Below are 20181 nucleotides of genomic sequence, written 5' to 3' on the forward strand. Positions count from 1 at the left end.
GAACGTTCAGAAAAATTGATTCGCAGTGAAATCGATGCAAACACGCCATAATGTGCCGGTCAGATGTAAAAGAGGAATTCCAATCATGCTGCCTCATCTTTTTTTTCTTCTTTGCTTTGCTTGTGTTCTGAAATCCAGCGGACTAGTCATGGTTACTCAGGTTTCATCCTCATGCTCACTAATGCACACAATGTAAACAACCTTGTTGGCTGATAAGAAATCTCTGACGATCAGCTGTCTGTCGACCTACTCCACCGGAAAGCAGAAATGTGCATGGGCACATACCTCCAACGCACTTCATTTCACCTCACTTCCTGCTGTTAAGACACACTGTTGCAATAAAGGACAAGGATACACCCAAAGTTATGTATTCCAGAGGTTTAAAGACATGCCCTGAAAGCACAGAACAAATTGGGGAAATTAACTTGTCATGCTAAGAAGCTACTTTTGGTCATCTGTCATTTCAGTAACAGCTGCCATCTTCCAAACAGCCCCCCCCCATCCGGAGGCTGACAATTTTCTCTGCTAAATTTCACGACAAACTTGATTTCTCACTGTCTCAATGTAGGAGTTTCAGTTTTGCAACCAGAGAGCAGCCCTCCACTTCGCCTAACCTAAAACATCTCGGACTTCATGTTGTTGGTTTTTTTCAGGAAGTGTGGTTGTAACTGTCTTTTAAGATACGTCTGACTTCTCTCTGAACTGTTTCTAAAAAAAAGCACGCCTCGTTTGGTAACTGGAGTTAAGTGCAAGTCCTTCTCTTCTCATATTTTCAGCATCTTGTTCTCATGAAGAAATGGAACTTACACCCAAGTCTTTGTGTTTTTTAATGGATGTAAGATTATATTTCAATCCGATTAAGGAAGTATTTATTTTTCACACCACTGGTGGGAATGTGAGTCGACAAATGTCCCGCACATTTTCTTGGTTTTCCTTGTTTATTCCACCCAATCCAAGCAGCACGGAAGGCTCAGAATGAAGGCTTCTTAAGGGTCTAGTTTTCCATGTGGTTGCTTGTTAATCCCGTGAGGTAGCTCAAGGGCAGGGATTATAAAACGCTGGTCTGCTCCTCAGGATCCGGATGATGTTCCTGATGAAGACGACAGTAAAAACAAAGCCACGGTCGCTTTATGAGGCACATGGCAACATTTACAAGCTGCTGTAAAGAAATGCATGTGCACAATCTCCGCATGAAGTCAAACATATGTTTGGAAGATTACACTGTGTGGAACAAGAGTTAAAAGTGCATTTTTTTACTAGTTTTAGTTTGTTTTCGTGTTTTTACTGACATGTCAGTTTGATCAACGTCTTCCACATTATCTTTGACCTGAAATATATCCAGTCGTTTGCCCTCCAGGGTCCTTCTTTCAGTAAAACGTAGGGCCTTAGTTCACTTTGGAGTTGTGCAATAGAGAGTCTTCCATGACTGGACAGGAATGTTTGACTGGACTGAGACGAAGCAGATTTCAGTCCCTCGGCTACAGAAAGATGAACATGTCACCATCTTCATTAAACGCTCTCGTAAATCTTTGGTTTTGACCCTGATCCATTGTTGCATTTTATACTCCTAATTTTACATATTTGAACAGTTTAAAATATAAATAAAAATACAGGTGAGATGTCCCAAAAACTGGGACTTCATTGTCAGATAACAGCTGCATCATAAACCAAACATTTAGCAAAATTGTAATATTAACAATATAATCTGAATACCAAAGCCAGTCGAGGTGTTGTGTAACGAACTAGCATGCATGCACTAAAATGCAAAAATATAAGTGTTTGTCCATAAATCCCTGTGCAACAACAACCCTGCATGTTGCATGCCTTTCAGATACCATGCAGCCATATAGCAGCTGCATTTGTAAAATGTCTAAATAGCTCTTTGAAAATGCTGTGGATTGTTACCAAAGAATGTTTGTTTGTATGCAAAAGCATCATTAGCAACATACTGTGTGTACTACCGTTAATCTGACTACTACATTTCTTTTCTTTGGAAATCTCTGAACACTTCTTACTTTTCAGTTTCTTTTTATAATAAAATATATTGTTTGCTGTAGAACTTGTCAGATGCCATTTTTCTTCTAGATCAGGAATAGGACGACCTGTGAAATCACACCAAAACTTAGCTTAGCAGGAGCGAGAGCAGTGCCACTGGAAACTGTGGGGGCAGTGTTGCGCAGAACACCTGACGTGCAACCAGCAAAATGGAGAACAAGGAAGAAAATAATGCAATGTCTTTAACACAGACCTCTTCTTATGCCTCTCTCTGAGAATCTACATTATCCTGATCTCCTCCACCACTGCCATGTTTGCTCCTGTCTGAAACAGACATCAAAATTTTTTGCTAGAAAACGCCAAACTCTGCACTGCCCCCTAGTGGATGTACTACCCAGCAACCAGGCCAGCGTAAACAGCGGATTTATCACTTTACGTATTTAAAGGGAGTATAAATGAGCCTTTAACGCTACATTATTTATCTTGCAGTTATGTGAATGCAAACAACGAAAAACAAAGATTTGTTCTGGTTGAAACAACACATCCAGGTTCAAAAATGGACGTCTTATTTGTCTCCTTTAAGGAACCAAACTTGGTTCCTCAATTTTTTATTATAAATTCCCACAAAAAAGAAAAACACTCATGTTTTAAAACATAGCAGAAGTTTGGAACATTTTCTTTTTTCATGATTTTTAAGCTAATGCTACTACTTTGGTAGCATTAGCTTTGGTTAGGTTCAGGAAAAATAATTATAATTCATTAGAAAAAATGCCTTAATAGTTTAGTACAAATAAAATTGGACTAGGTTTGGACAATGAGGGAAACTTTAAGCTTTCTGTGGTACCAGAATAATTTTAACATTCTTCCTCTTATGTTAATAATTTCATGTATTTTTGAGAGAAAAATCTGTAAAAATCAACCAAAATCTGTCATTTATAAAAAAAAAAATAAAAAAATCTGCCTTTAAAAGGAAAACAACAAAATTCATTAACATTGAATCTAAACAAATCACATCAGTTACAAAATCATCAAATTACATGAATCAATAAGCCATTTATTGACTGTAAACGTAATATGGAAGAAAACACTTCAGCCATGGAAAAGCTGCGCTCTTGTTTCTGTTCAGGAAGTGTTAACCAAGTGTAACTTCCTGGAGACCAACGCCACACCCGTCACAGCCCAGCGATGCTTTGTTCTCCCTGCACTGTAGCTGTGACAATGCATGTGTTTACACATGCACAGGTACGTGCACGTGCAACGCGGGTCATCTTTGGGTCAGCTGGTCTATTATTGATTTCCGGACAAAGTGAGAATGAACGCAGCTCTCCACTGTTGATGTCCTTCCCCACAAACCAGCCAACCTTCCGCCGACCAACATGTGGGATTGTGTGAACGTGTTCCAGCAAGGAGAGCCGCGAAGTGTTGACAATTACAGCCAGGTGGCGAACGCTTTAAGCAGAGAGTGATAAGTGCTAATGAGCTGTTTAATGAACTCAGTAAACTTCCCCACTGGTAGTGTTTTGCGAGAGCCATTAAAACGTGTTCTTTCTGGTCCTGTTTGGTACTAGTGAAGTAAAAATAAACCATCCAAGTGGATCAGTGCATCAATATGGATTCAAATCTGATTTGACTTTAACTTTTAAGCACAAAAAAACTAACATCCCACATTCTAGCTGATCAATTCAGACACACAATAACTCTTAACCCTCTGGGGACCAGGGGTATTTTAGAGAAATAAACCTTGCCTGACTTTTTTTTTAGTTTAAATGCTAATAACCACCACCTTTCAATGCCCCATAATGTCCTATATCTTTTTTTTTTTTTTTTAATTGAAATCTCATAAACTGCTATGTAAATGAGGCTCCTTTGCTTGAAATAAAGAGTATTATGATAAAAAATACAATTAAAAAATAGGCGAAAATTAGAATATTACACTTTATTCCAAAAATAAGGAGGCATCGTCAGCTCTGATTGGACAAACACGTGTCATGCGCCAAAGACAAAGGCTCTGATTGGAACACCTATTTTGACACAACACTGTATCACCTATGAATGGGCTACAGTGATGCTGGAACTACCGTCTGAAAGCCCGGAGTCTCCCGATTAAGAGGGGGGGGGGAAGTAAGTTTCTATCTTTTATGCTTCAAAAGCTATGCTCGATTAAACACAACATGGTCCCTGGCAGCGGACGATGCCAGCGTCCCCAGAGTGTTAATATTGGCTGGAGAAATTGATTATATGTTCACTGCTAACTGCAACTGCAAACCAGCCATGTAGCAGAATCAATTTTCCACAGCGATCACATGGATGCCACGGTGTAACATTAGCCATATCTTGCAGAGCAAGTCTATTGTTTCATGTCAGTATAAAATCAGGTGATTGTAAAATTAGCAAAAGAATATTTATTGGACCAATCTTCAGCTACAAAACATCTGTAAAAGAAGCTAAACTTTCTGTTTCACACGTTGGTGTTTTCTAACAAAGGCTAACACAGTAGCCATGTTGTATCCTGTCTCTTCTCTGAGCTCTCCTAAGTGAGTACAGGTCCAAGGTGACTTGTTTTTATCTGTTCTTTGTTGTGAATTGTGATTTTTCAATCTTAGTCTCTGCATAAAATCAACATAAGAAAAACATTTCTAAGACTGTGTTGCTAGCCTGAAAAAAAAACTGTGTGTTGATATCTAGTTGCTAGCAAGTGGTTCAGTCCCTTAAAACGAAGACAAAATAAAGCCATCATGTGACGTAGTTGTGAAATATGGTTTCTCATTTAGGGCAAAGTACATAGTTTGTGTCAGTGTGTCATCAAAACATGTAAAATACGTGTCACATACTTTTAAGGTTAGCAATAATGAGTGCCAGGGACTGCCATGGCTGCTATGATGAAATTAAATTAAAATAAATGAATGAAATGAAAAATACTTTAGTAATCCTCAAAGAGAAATTCAATAAAATCCACATTAAATATTATTGGTGACCCTTAAATGTCACTTTAGTGTAAAAAAAAATCTGTAATGGTAATGGCTAAGGGGTCTCCAAAGGAGTGAAGTCATGTTCGCTAAGTCCATCTAATATAAACTGTCAATTAAAACTAATAACTATTCTTTATAAAGATAGACATTTTATCTATAGAATATCTATGTTTTTCGTCTTTATTTAAACAAATAATCATTTTCAATGAAAGTTAAAATGCATGTTATTAAAGAAAAAACCTTGAAACAGAATTTATGGAAGAAGAAAAAAAAATGGTTGTCCTACAGACTTTGTTTGTCTCCACCTATTTCTCCATCTTTTAACACTTTTTTTTTTTTTTATTAATTTGGTGAAAGGGTCAAAATGTAAAACTACCACCCTTTTCATGGCAACAGCATACTTTTCTTTTTATTAAAAAAGAAAGAGTTATAGTGGAGCATATGGATCTATTTACAGTCTGCAGAACCAGCAGTCATGCAAAAGGTCAATTAATCTTCATTTACATCAACACAAAGCCATGCGCTGATCTAAATAATGGAAATAACCATTTATTTTCTTGTGTCACCACTTTCTTGAAATCCAATTCCAACGATAATCCCAGTGAGAAAAGAGAAAGGAAATAGCAAAGGAGCAACGGGGGCATATTAATACAGAGTGATAGGCTGGTAGGTAAATAGTGAGTGTGCCATGACTCAATGAGCGTGTGTTTGAACGTGCACTGCAACAACAGACGTGTTGATCCTTACATTCCAGCGCCAGCCTTGAGAGCAGCTAATCCAGTTTTAGGAAAAGACCCCTTGTCACTCCCAGGTCACAGTTTTTACCAGGCGTCACACAAGCTGCAAGTTAAACGCACGGGCACATAAGTGTGTGCAAGTTTGCACACATCTGCATACCAAGGACAACATAGATACACACCCACTGCAAGCATGTGCATGGTTTCCCTGCTGCACCAAACGGTTGGGCTATTCCTGTCTTACCGCTGCTACCATCTGGGTTGCTCCTTATCTGAATATTTCCTTTAGTGAGGCACTCTGACATGTCACCAGGCTGGAAATTTGACTTCCACCTTCCTGTCTGTCAGCAGATCTGATCTATCACTCTATCTGACTCCTGCAGGTCTGTGGGCTTTTCATTCTGCTCGGTGTGCTTGATGAGGACTCCAGTGAGCACATTAGAGAAGGTCACGTAGACATGCCTGCAATAATCTCAGATAATCCCTGACAGACAGCACCACCGTCACAATGGGACAGAAAGGCCATCTATACCGTGAACCTACTTGTTTTAATAGTTTGTTGTGTTGTTGACTCACACTGCATTGGTTTGTTGTGTTACTGACATGGACTCCACCATACATTGCTGCCCCATCATGCTTTGAGGCTTTTACATAAGCATAACTGTACATATTGCTGGATTAAGAGACGTCATTCTGTCAAGTGGAAGGTCAAAAACAGAAAGACAAGGTCTCTCTTCCAGCTGTTAGACCTGCTGGCAATACTCACCATAAATACCCCGAAATGACAGATGCAGATTTTCCATAATTCCTCCATATATTTCACTCTAAATACTGTCATGACCATTGAATTTTATGATTACGCAATATAAATGCTTAACATTTGCATTTGTTAGACTGTTAAGCTCCTTTCACCACCATATTCCTGCCTTTTATCGTACACACAGGACTCTAGCTGACTGTACCAGCAGAGATAGAGGTGGAAAATGGGACAGTAAATCATTGAAAGTGTTGTTTTTTTACTTGTGCATGGAGCATTGAGAGATTTGTGCAACTGTGTTGTAAGCACAGATCGACCATCGACAAGGGGAGGGTAACTGGACTAAATCAACTGTACAGAAATATCTTTCAAACTAAGAAAAGGGATGTTTCTCAGGGCTGATCCAATACCATTTTTGGAGGATTATTTTAGGGTTTCAACAAGAATTAGGTGTCACATTCTTGTTTATCAACTATATACCATAAAAAAGGGCACCATGACGGCAATAAAAACCTCCAAGTTCAGCCTTGAAGCTTCTCAATCATCCGATCTCTGTCATCAACATGTTAGGCATCAGAATCCAACAGTGAAGTTGAAGAGATGCCAACAGAGGTGATGGAGATGAACATCATAAGTAAAAAAAACTGGAAAAATGTCAAACATAAACCATCACAAACTGTTTATCAATCCCAGTGTGTTCTTCTGGACAGAAGTAGTTACATAAACAGTAAATCCCAGGAACACGTTCGCGCACAAAATTAGTGTTGCTCAAAACCCTGAAAAGCGCCATTTCTGCTTCACAACGGCAGATATATGAATGATAATTGGAACATCCATTGGTCAGTAGGGCTGTGACGATACGCTTTTGTCCCAATTCAATTCCAATTTTTTGGGATTGGATTTAATTTGCAATTCTCGCATTTCTTCAATATTGCTGATTTTTGTAGATTAAAAACTAAATAAATGCATAATATTTTTTTTTTTTTGCTCGTCATTTTTCTTGATTTCAATGAGAAAAAAAAAACAACGCAGCAGCAAGACCATCATTCTGCTGCTATAAGAAAAGTTTTAAAAAAATCAGTAAAAACAATAATAATGACAAAAAAAATGATAGTGGATTAATTTGATTTATTTGGGGAAAAAAATATTTTTTTGTTGAAAAAACAAATTCATTTTTAAATTGTGAAGCAAAGAATCCTGATTTTCAATTCAATATGCCCACCCCTAGTCTCCAATGCATTTATTTGTACGGTGTAGGTCCAACCACAACTTTATTATTTATGCATTTGGATTTATCTATTTATATCTGGTCAAATAAATTATTATTCACCCTTGTGAAATGTAATTCTACACGACCGGCTTTCAATATTTCTGCGGTTATTGCAGCCGTATGCTGAACAAAATATGTGAATAGTTGCTGCTTTCTCATGACTACGGTTCACTCTTTCTCTTATTTATATTTACAAATTTATCAATATAGAGATACAGTTGTACAAAGTCTGAAAATAAAGTATTGTAATCAATTGCTCATTTTTGTAGATTAAAAACAAAATAAATGTATAAAACTTTCATTTTGCTCGTCATTTTTCTTCATTTCAATTAGGAAAAAACAACGCAGTAGCCCGACCATCATTCTGCTGCTATAACGCCCAAGAAGACAAGTAAAAAAATCAGGAAAAACAATAAAAATGACAAAAAATTTTATATATTTAGAAAAAAAAATAGATTTTTTTTAACAAAGAATCGATTTTAAAATTGTCAAGTAATAAAATCTTAATTTTTGATTTTTCAATTCGATTTTCCACCTCTACTGTACAGTCATAAAGTGTATTGCACAGATTACGTTGTGGAACATATTAGGGGTGGGAAAATCGAATCAAAAAATCAAAAATTGGGATTTTTTATTTCACAATTTTAAAATTTATTTTTTTTGTTAAAAAGTCTATTTTTTTTCCAATGAAATAAAACTAATCTACTGTAGATTTTTGTCATTTTTATTGGTTTTATTGATCTTTTTACTTGTCTTCATGGGCATTCTAGTTGCAGAATGATGATCTGGCTACTGCGTTGTTTCCTCTTAACTCAAATCAAGAAAAATAACCGGCAAAAAAAGGTTTTATCAATTTTGGGGGGGGGGGTTAATCGACAGAAATCAGCAATATCAAAGAATTTTGAGAATCGCAATTTAAATCGAATCGGTACCCAAAAAAATCGGAATCGAATGGAATCGGGACAAAAGCATATCGTCACAGCCCTAGAACACATCTGCCTTGTTCGAGCGAAAACACTCAAGAGACACACGTTGGCTGTTGCTCTTTGACCTCTGAAGACACAATGAGGCAGCAACAGACGACGACGTGATTCCACAGAGACCCTCGGCTCGACCTTTATGACTTGTTGGATTCTTTTATGAGGAAGATTTCGATGGGATGCAAGAGGACTAAATAAACTGAAGAGCTTCATCTAGTTTTTAGCGTAGCCGTGTTGCAGAAAGCACCAGCTGTATGATGCGTTTCTACACGGGACAGCACAATCTGTTCTTCAAATTTACCCTCTAGTTCTGCTTGAAAACTCATAAAACACTCTCATAGCTCTGCCTTGTTGTTTCTTTACAACAGTACAGGCAAATTAATGAAAACAAGATGCTGGAAGTCCTAAAGAATTCCTGAACTCTGTTGTAATACTTCACACGGTGATATGTTGAATGACATCATGCCCTATAGCTGTTGTACCAACAGCCAGGAAACACACCCAACCCCCTGTTTAGCCTGCTCACCAACTCTTAAATTTGCATGAGGGAGGGAGATAAAGAAAGAGAACGAATGACGAAAGCGCGGCAGTAGCATCGGCTGTAAATCAAACCTCTAAAAACATCTAGAGCACATAGTTCACTACAGACCCCTGCCGCTTTCAAGCACATCTGCCTCCACGCACAGTGGATCATATCTCGCCAGAACTTTCTCTTCTGCATTTCCCCTTGCTCTGTTTTCCCCCTCAGCCTTCCACCGTCTCCATAAAAAGACAAGTTTTTGAAGAGGACGGACTTTTCTTTTCGCTGTTGATAATTAAACAAGTGCCTTTTCCCTGACGGGGTGAAAAACAAGGGAAGGACAGTGTTGTCATGACGAGCCAAAAGTGACGGCTGTGGAACGCACAGAGCCGTTTTTCTTTTTTCTTCCTGCTTTGCTCTGGTGTTGCACCACGAGCGACACCACAAACAGGACTCCTTTCGTGTTAATGAATGTAAAAGAACATATGTAAAGCGTGAGCATTTGAGAGACGACAATAAAAGGTCAAGCGGGGTTTTGTTGGAAAAATTAAGGCAGTTTAACCCCCAAACTTGTGCTTTCCTTTTGATTGCAACAGTGCTACATCTCCTCCTGGGTCAGGGTGTGCTTCGGAAAACTTGGGATTAATATAAACAAACTCGCCGCATCATTTGATGATGCTATCCACCCATCCAAACAGACATGTCGTCGATCAAGACGACCACATATGCAACATCCAAAGAGATATTTACAGAGATTCTCTTTTGCATAACCCAATCTGCTAACCCTGCTTTCAATAAGTCTCATGAGTCAATTCTTTGTGGCTTTTTCAGCCCGTGCTGTTTGTATTAGGAGTGGCCGGGAGTAAAACAAACACGCCTTCCGAAATAGAGCAAGGTCACACATCAGCAGGTAAGAAGAGGACAGCGTGGTGGAAAGTGTTTGCTCTCAGCATGACCGACTTACTGAAGGCAACCAGGAGGACCTAAAAGAACAGGGATAAAGTTGATGAAAACAATGACGAGGAAAACGTTGGAGACAAAGCAAGAGAAATGGAGGATGGGGCGGGGTCTTGTCTAAACATGCCGTTAGGCTGATAGATGATCTAAACAATAATCATTTCATTAATACCTCTTGTGTTTACCTTGTTTCTTTAGTCCTATATGTCAACACGTGCAGCTCTTTCCCTAACCCTAACCCTAACCCCTAACCCTAACCCTAACCCTTCCTATGTAGTCTGAGCTGACCAACAACCAATTGATTTTGAGCCTGTCGAGACGCAGATTTCAGGTCTTAAAGCACAATCCGCAGAAGCCTAGACTCCCTAAACAAATGATTCATTTAAGTGATCTCCTACTCACAACTACTAACCAGTTGCCAGCGCTTGTAAACACAAAACAAGGCTTCCAGACAAAGGCGATCTTTATTTGACCGCTGGCAAAGCATCAACGCTGGCCGGCTGGCTGCTCTCCAGGATTAGCTCGCTCAAAGCTAACGTTCTGAAACTTCCTTGTTCATTCATTTCTCTGTCACGATTTTACATCCAGACAACATAATGTCTCTGGGCACACATGACCCACGGCTTAACCTTCGACTCAAGAATGCTACTCAGAGAGTAAAACCCACTGTTGCTGTTGCTGTAAAGGGAAAATTCAATTTAATGGAGGAAAATCTACTGTAACAGGTTAAATACGCAACCTTCTTCAAAAGCGTCAAATGTGATTACTGCTGTTTGGATCAACGGAGACTCTGTGCTCATGGGGTGTACATGACTTACATTTCCTGCTTGGGTTCCTGAGATCAATCAAAATTTGTTCAGTTGTAAAATAAACGACTTGATATCTTATCTCCTAATGATAACAATAAATTAATCTAGATGGATGTGAACAGATCAGCTATTCAGCCGAGCAAAGAGACTCTTTATCGCATCATTTTCAGTATCTAGTTTCATCCTTCATGGTTTTTTTTAGAACTGGGGATTGATGCATCAAATCATTCGGTCATTTTGTACAACTGGTTTTATCATATTTATGACCTCACTCATCAGGAGGAGTGAATCTGTTTAACATCACGTTCTTATCCAAGTAGTTCATCCTTGTCTTGGAAGTAGCTTTATGCATGCCAGTGGTATTGCACTGTATGACACGCACCAATTCGCCTCATATTTAAGGCAAATTGGCCATGTCTAGCTTTCATTTCATTCTTTTCTCATGTGCCTATGCATGATATCTGCACAGTAACTTTTAATTAACTCTGCTTTAAATCATTCTACTATATTTTATGATTTTATTGTGGTTTTGTTATTTTTAATTTCTTTTATGCTTTTTTTTTCTGTAATGCTTTTAATGTTTCATGTAAAGCACTTTGAATTGTCTTCTACATGAAAGGTGCTATACAAATAAACTTGCCTTGCCTTTCATATGCAGTCTGTGTTTATTCCGGCAGCGTTATAATCCTTGACGGCGATCAGGATATATTAACCTGTGCACATTCTCGTGTAGCTTAAAACTTCAAATGGAATATTGTTGCTAAATCTCACATTTTTGTCTTTTTACACTTTATTATTAAATATTTGTACATCCAATGTTCTCTGTCTTCTACAGTAACATGTTGACATTGACTGGTAAATGTTTGATCCATTCAAAAACAGCAGATTTTACACTTACTAAGACGATGCCTACAACTTTTTTACCGTCTGCCATGCTAGCTACCATAACCTGTTAAACCTCTGCCGACACATTTAGTATTCCATAAAAAAAACTGTATGTGCGTTTACATTACACCTGGAATCGCGCAAAAACTAAATATTGCAATAAAAAATGCAAATGGAAATACCTATAGTTCGAAAAAAGTCTTAAATATTGCTAAAAAGTATTTGCTCTGTCATGAGGTGGTTTTCAGATGTTTAGTATAGAAAAATATCACAAAAGTGTAATGGAAACATTTTTTCACATTTACGTGTCCCCGGACATGACGTGGGGGTCGTGACCAGTTCATTTCTGGTAAAGATGGCTCGGTGCGGAGAAAGAACAGCGAATTTCAGAGTTTTAGAAAACAAACTGAGGGACAAAAGCTTTGAAAATCTGTAGCAGCAAGTAGAAAAACCCCAAAATATTGCGACGGGGCTACCTTAATCCGCAATTTTTGTAAAATCTCGCAGGAGTAACAAGATGAGGCTAAGATGAGTAACAAGAGGCTAATGCGCTAAACACTACTCAACGGAAACACCCGCGAATCACAATTGTTGTTTGTCAAAACTTACAAATATCGCTTTTATTTTGCGAAAAAATGAAATGGAAACGCAGCTAGTGACTTAACACAAATAAATACGGAAAAAAACTATTAACAATACCTCAACACGTGATATCAGTTTTTGGAAATAATTTGCCACGGCTAACTAGCTAAAATAATCAGCTGCTGCTAACAATGCTAAGTAGTTAGCTAGCCAGTTATAAATGAAAAAGCTTCTGAACCAATACTGAAACCTCTCCTGGCTGAAAGTTTTTGCCATATCTGCTGTTAATTTTTAATTATTAACTCTGCTTTAAAATTGCATCTGTACAACCACAAGGTCTATTTGATGACTTCAGGAGTCCCACAAAGGGAAACCATGTGAAATGTGTTCATGTAATACCAGTATAGGTGTTACTGGTGAAGAATAAGTAAAGATAGCACAAATGAAAAAGTTTTAGCCTTGCCTGAAAGAAAAAAACTTTCAAGAAGAGTATAAATATCCCAAAAGTTTCCAAAATGGTGATTTTTGGCCTGTGTGACCCAATTTGTGATCAAACATCCCTAAAATGGCACATTTTTAACAGGTTAGGAGTAAGAGAGATACATTTTTCTTCAGTTTCCATGAAAATTACTGTCAATACTGATAGTACCATTGAAGTGATTGTAATATATACCCTCTAAATAACAAGCTTAACTTGTATACAGAAGATATCCCAATATATGATACCAGTTATTCATCACTTATGAAAGTTAACAATCTATATTGGAAGGCAAATGTCAAACAATGAGTTGGTTTTTCTGTATTAAATTGCAAAATCAAAACCAAAGTGTCAGAATTTTAATCCCTCTCTGCTACTTTTCCCTTTTTATGCAATGCAATCATCACACTTGGCATGATTACCTCCTTTTGTCATTTTTTAGCCATTATCGTGATTATGCTGACTAAAAGTCACCTTGTATCATTCTTATAATCCTCATAATGCCACATAAATCTGCATCCAGCAATGGTTGAGAGCAAATTCCTTACAATGCACATGAGCTGAGTAATCGATCCAGACTGTTATCCCTGTTGGTATTCTGTTAGTAGCACACAAAGCCTTCATGCCATAAGCACAATGCATCGTACACCAATACAAATGGAACAAATGAGCGGCCGTGTTTAGTGAGGAGTAGGGGATTAGACATTTACGCAATGGCAAACCATAAGGTTCTGTTGACCATCTCTCTCACCTGCTTTCTGCTTCTCTTTAAACTTTTTCCATCCCTTTGTGTCTCCAGTCTGGTTAAGCCAGAATCTGAAGTATTTATCTACCGCAGCAGGAATGACGAAAACCTTCATCCAATGAAGAGCGGCTTGGAACGGAATTCTCTCCTCCATTAGCAGTTTCATTTGGATGTTTCTTACTTTGTCATATTTTAAAAGGCACCTCTTCTACCAAGTTCAGCTACGTTTTAAGGATTTATGAGACGGTAACCTGGCAGAAGTGCACTTGTACTTGATTATGATGTACTGTCAGGACATAAGTCTTGTGCTAGCACTGCCTGCTTTTGTAAAAACATTTTTGGTTTAAGCTTTCTTGCGGGACGTTTTAAGATGTTTAAAATAACAGATTTTGTCTGAATGGATTTCTTACCATATACAGTAAAAGCCCCTACAAAGTAGATGTTTATCTAGACATAGTTTTGAATGTGAAATAAATATTGTTTTGCAGTGCTCTAGAATAACCAAGCCAAGTTATTTAAGTAAGTTTTTACCACTTGTTCCTGAAGTTAAAAGAATCAAGATCATCTTAATCACCAGATGTGTCCATATGACCACAGCCAGCCCACCCACTCCATTGGCTGGACCCAGAAACATCCCAAGTCCACCTCAATACAAACTGAGTCGAAAACACCCCATGTTTAAGGACAATCCAAATCAACCTAAAAGAGTGCTTCAGCTTCAAATTACTGTCATAAAACAAGCAATTGTTGCTGTTTTTTTTAAAAAATAATTAATCTATTTTGGGTTGAATTGGATTACATAAACTTCTTTAGGAAATTGTTTTAAACAGATTCTTACTCTTTCATGACATTTTGACCAAATGATTCATTTATTATGTAACAAAAAAATAGCTTTGGTGCAAAAGTTATATAAATAACCCATTTTTTTCCCCTGCAACTTCTGTTTTCACATAACTTGGCCTAGCTTTGTGCAAGTCTTCAACCTCCATCTAATTTCTTAACAAGATGCTTGGAAAGCTTTTTATCAATGCAATCATTTGAGGGGTTAAAAGCAAGCTTGTGTGATTCTAACAAGCTTAAAAGTCAATATTTGGTGCCCTATAAGCTCATATTTGAACAAAATCGGAAACTTCGTAGCTTTCTTGGCATTCCTTCCAGTGAACTGACTTGCCTTTTGTTCTGTTCTCTGTCAATATGATTCCACACTGCTTCAGTAATGCTGAGGTCCAGGCTCTGGGGAGGATTCATCTCTCCATCAGACCTGTTGTTACTGATTTTCAGTCCAGTTCTTGTGTCCTTTGGCGTAACTCAGCCTTTTTCTCCCCGTTTTCCTGACTTCAGAATGGCTTCCTGACAGCCATGCTTCTATAGAAACCATTTCACTTAACAGCAGAAGGATTACCTGAAGGTCCAGATGCATTTCTCTGCTCCTCTGTCAGGTCTTGCTGGAGATTTTTTCTTATTTCTTAAGGACATCCCTTTCAGGAATTCTTCATTTGCTGTGGATAAATACTTATAGGTCCAATGTGTCTTCGTTTGTCCTCTACGTGTCCAGTTTCCCCAGAATCTTCAGGACACCCGGCAGACAATGGTGGGCTATGCCAAGTTTAAACATTTTATTCAAAATTAGTCCTATTAAAACTTGTCTGTTGTGTGGTCAAAACACTGCCTTATCCGTTGGGTAAGCCACCTTTTTTTTAATGCTTGAATGATTCGTACGTTAAGTAGCTTAACAACTAGAGAATAGAAACATTCCTCTGAATATGGTCAGGTTGAGGACTTAAAATTGGCCAAAGAGTCACTGTCCAAAGGAAAACTTTGGGTTTCTCAGAAGTAAAATTCAGATGGCTCAAAACCTTTTCACAATCCTTGCTCAGCATCAGCAGCTTATCGATTCTCAGGCAGTTGTTTGGCTTTGCACCATCGTGGCAGCAAGGAAAGGAAACTTCTTTCCATTTTTTAAACCATTTCCTCCATTTATTCCTAATGGAGCTGGATCACCAATTCCTTTTAACGCCATTGCTCTATTTGTGCTCTAAAACGGGGTTTCCTACCAGCTGGAATATTTACATTCAGTGTTTGATGCAATCTCAGCTGTCACTGGTTTGTCCACATGCCTGACCACATCACATGAACACTAAAAGGGGAAATTATCATAGTCCACAGTCTTTCTAGATTCTCCTTTAAATCCATAGAAAAACTTCCACCATCACAATTATTTAAAAGATGCTATAATCTCATGGGATTTCTCCACATTGTGGCTTTAACACAATCAAATCCCATTACTTTTGCTTCTAATCACACCAGCTATTCTGAGGATTTACATGGTTTTCTACCATGTTATACAGAGTTTAGAAAAAGCAGGCCAGAATCTCAAACACGAGTCAAAACGCAGTAAGTTTTTCTGTGATGCTGACATGCAGCATCTCTGACAGTTGGATGATTTTTTGGACACACAACTAAGGGCAATAAGGCAACAGCTTCTACGCTAAACAACCCTGTCGCAAAGGCCTGATTAAAACCACATTACAGTGCGACAATCGCCAAAGAAAACTGCTTCCTAATCAATGTGTCGGTTTTTAAAGGGATTCAATCCACAGAAGAAGTGAAGCAGTCAGCAGATGAGATGCTGCCTCCACATTTAAATGACCCGTTTCTCAAGTACTTCTTCATTTTTGCACGAAATGTACCGAAAAGTTAGATTTGTGCTGCAGAAATGCTGACAGTTTCATTTAGAAGCTGGAGTTCTCACAGGCACCCTCATCAGTCCTCGCAGCCTTGACCCATATCTGTGTGTTTTGCCTTCATCTGGTCACCAAGCCTCGAGGTGCAGGCTGCCATAACACCTGTACCTGTATGCATAGATCCTGCCACAGGTTCTTCTATCATTACTGAGCTGCTTCCTTGTCAAAGCAGGAAACATGTGTGGTCTTGTGTCTGAATGTATTTGTCTTCTGTGCACCACATGTCACCGAGAACCTTCCATCACAGGATGTTTTTGCATGTTGAGGCCTCTTTGGTCTTCTCAGTTTCAGACTTTTGCTTCTGGTAGAAGTCAGGAAAGGCGCCCTTTCCCTTACCATCTTGAAGCCTGATCTATCTGTTGCATATCTAAGCGTGCACATGAAGTCATGCCATGATGCACTGGCTTTTGGCTGCAATGCACATTTTACGTTTTAAGGGAAGAAAGATAGTTTTAACATGGAAACAGGGATGCATCAGAACCTGTGTGCACGTTTTAAGGCTGAATTAACTTTATTCTTTCTCAAAGTGCAGCTCAAAACACTTCTCATGCGCGCGTACGACCTCCTCAGACAACAGGAGATGTAATCCGTCACGTCTCAGAGGCGCATAAATAAACAGAATACTCACAAGATATGAGTTGTGCCTGTCCAGGAACACGGAGTCTCCCATCGTCTCGGATGATTATCCACATACAGTAAACACCCCTCCAAACTGGAGCTCAACAAATGATCGAAGTCCAGAAAAGTGTGTGTGCGCGCGGAGGAAAAGTCTCCTTCTCCCGTCTTCTACATGAAAGACAAGCTGGAACCTCCGGACCTTTTTTTTTTTTTTTTAAGTGCAAGTCAAAGCAGAATCTCTTTAAAGAACTGATGTCTTAACAACAGCGCGACACGCACGCCAGGAAGCCAACCGTGCCAGAACGCACACCGTAGCGCGCAATGCGTAACGGATCCATACTGCGCGCCCCGTGGGCTCTGGTGGAGACAGATGCTGAACCAAAGCACGGAGGCAGACACCGCCGTCATGTTCCTGTTGGTGCACACACAACTTCCTGTGCAGAGTTTAACAATAAGAAAAAAAAACTTCAGCAAAGCAAAATATCACAAATAAACTAGGTTAATAGTCTGGTAAAGGAGATTAGAATAATACTTCCTTCAATGTCAGACCTAAACATATGCTTTAGAAATCATATAGGAGCTGCATTTAACTTTTTATTCAACATAACGTGAAGAAATGCATTAATGGATCAAAGATATTCCTACAATGACGCTTTTTTCTGGTTTATAAAAATAAACTACAAGTAAAAATAAACTATAAAATAAAAAAATAAATCCTACTCTACACGAAATGAATTGCTTTATTATTCATTTATTTTGAAAGATCAGTCACCCATTTCCTGTTTTACTTCATGTGTTTCTTGGTGGTTGACAAGAGGGGGAAAAAGCACAGAGAAAAAGAGAAGGATAGGCGGGGCACTGAAGGAGGAGGAGGAGGACCAGCAGTGGAAGAAGCTTTTGATTATCAACAGCAGGGCTGCTCAAATGTTTTCATGTCAGTGACCCACAAATGGGGCTCCACACTTGATAAGATTTGACTGGAGAAACTCTATACGTGCAGATTGTTTGGTTTGTAGATAGTTTATGGTGCAGAACAGTAACTGTTACTGCAGGAGGTGGGGGGGAAACAGCAGGAGGACTCACACAATCCTGCTTGTCATAATGCTGTTGTCTTGCAATACATTATATTAAAATGCTCAGAGTCCTACTTTAATAAATAATTATTTGAACCTTTTTGATGTGTGCCAAAGAGTTTTTTTCTTGGTTATAAGTTTCATCCAACAACCTGTTTTCTATATTAGCACTGGAGCTCTACAGCTTATATGTGAGAAACTAATGAAAAAGCTTGAGAACAATATGATTTTATCCAAGCAGCAACCTCGAGCAGTTAAAAATGAAGCCATGAAGTGGAAATGCTAAAAATTGATTTCCCCCCTCATCCACTGGCTGCAAAAGGGAGTCAAACCCGATAAACTTCCATGTTAAAAAAAAAAGAGCAACTTCATAGCAGAAATGAACATGTTTACAGGTACAAAAAACATTTTAGGTTTAATAGGTCTGGTTTACCTTCATAACGGTGGGGAGAGTTTTTCTTTTTATACATAACTCATCCCTTTAGAAGTAATTAGTCTATAAATTCAACATAATTTGATTGACAGGTACCAAATATCTGGCTGCAAAATGTTTGCAACACAACTTAACTGTGTTTTTTAATCGGCAAGTTTAGTCTGCCTACTTCCCTTGGCTGATTAGCTCTACGCTAGCTAAGCTAGCTATTAGCTACAGGCAGGTAGCCACTTGCTAGTTATTTGCTGCAACCAGCCAGGTAGTGGTCATAACTATTTTGTTGCTATGGCAGTTAGCATCTATGGCTAGGCCTGTGACTGTTGACAGTCACTTTGCAGCTACAGTACATATGGGAAAACTTGCTGTGAATGCTACGTTAGTAAAGACCATAGCGTGTAAAACATGGTCTTTTTTTCTTTTTTTTCTTTTTTTTTTAAAGAAAGTGAATATGTCAACATTCTGATACTTTAGTGCAGCTATGTAAAAGTCAGTTTAAACTTTTTAAACAGGAAGACAACTTTGCTCTGACTGAAAAGGAAAAGGTGAGAAAATGGTTGGCCATGGGATTTTAGTGCCATGAACAAGCGGCAACTTCCTATGAGGTAGTGTATAAAACTGCAGTTTCCCCTTCATCCACTAGGGGCTGCAAAACAGAGCAAATCCCCATAGACTCCCATGTTAAAAAGACCAACTTCACAGCAGGAATAAACATGTTTACTGCAGAAATAAACATGTTTACAGCAGGAATAAACATGTTTACTGCAGAAATAAACATGTTTACAGCCTGGTTCAAAAATCCATTTTAGGTTTCACAGGTCAGGTTTACCTTCATGACAACTGTGGGGGGAGTGAATTTTTTTCTAACTTTCCCGTTTAAAAGTAATTTAATATTGAAGTTCGGCATATTTAGGGGCGTGTCATTTTGATTGACAGGTACCAATCTTCGGCTTCAAGTCAGAAGAACGTAGAACAACCGCGGTTTTATAGCCGGTTAACAACGTGACTTAGCTTTAGAGCTTCAATTCAGCTCTACAGAAACCTACGGGTGACGTCACGGAGGCTCCACCCATCTTTTTATATACAGTCTATGACCATGAGACATATTAATGTCTGACAATTGTAACTGTGCTGCATGTTTAACAGTAGTTGAAGCAAGGCATTATGTTCAATCTAATTTCCAAAAAGGGGGATTTAAAGTCTGTTTTGAGAACTTTTTCCACTTAAAATATCCAAAAAAGTACTTTTAGTCAAGCTAATAATGGATCCTTTTATCCTAATGTTGTGGACGTTAATATTTTGGAAGTGTAAGGTTTCTTTAGACATAGTATGTGGTAAGCCAAATTTCCGCAGGAGGAAAAAATTACAGATGACAGAGTTTACCAGAAGGATTACAGGATGAAACTGTGGTCAAATGCTTGTTCTAAAGATCAGTAATAATTTCTGTTTAGGAGATTTCTCCTTTTTAAACAACCGTGAAAATGACATGAAAACCACTGACAGATCCGAAATGGTGAAGCATCTTTGTTCCAGTTGGTTTAATACTTAATGTAGAACCAGCTCTGGCAAAATATGTGTCAAAAGACTCCACTTACAGAAAGGCAAAACATAGCACAACCTGGTTTCATCAAG

The 20181-nt window shown here is 38.4% G+C and overlaps 1 protein-coding gene across 2 annotated transcripts in view; it reads right to left on the reverse strand.

The window, feature by feature from the left end:
- The window catches only part of LOC306773744 (rho GTPase-activating protein 6-like), a gene marked incomplete at its 5' end in the record, with an annotated part of 109008 nt that overhangs the window by 40955 nt on the left and 47872 nt on the right, over positions 1-20181 (reverse strand). Inside the window, one exon of one of the 2 annotated variants that reach the window (XM_079263643.1) lies at positions 17057-17098. The exons of the other annotated variant lie outside the window; for it this stretch is intronic. Within the exon in view, the coding sequence (XP_079119769.1) occupies positions 17057-17098 (42 nt within the window). Of the gene's footprint in view, positions 1-17056; positions 17099-20181 lie in introns of those variants that run through there. 2 annotated transcript variants of the gene reach the window in all.

This window comes from Telmatherina bonti, assembly GCF_933228915.1.
Source record: "Telmatherina bonti genome assembly, chromosome: 24".
NCBI lineage: Eukaryota > Metazoa > Chordata > Actinopteri > Atheriniformes > Telmatherinidae > Telmatherina > Telmatherina bonti.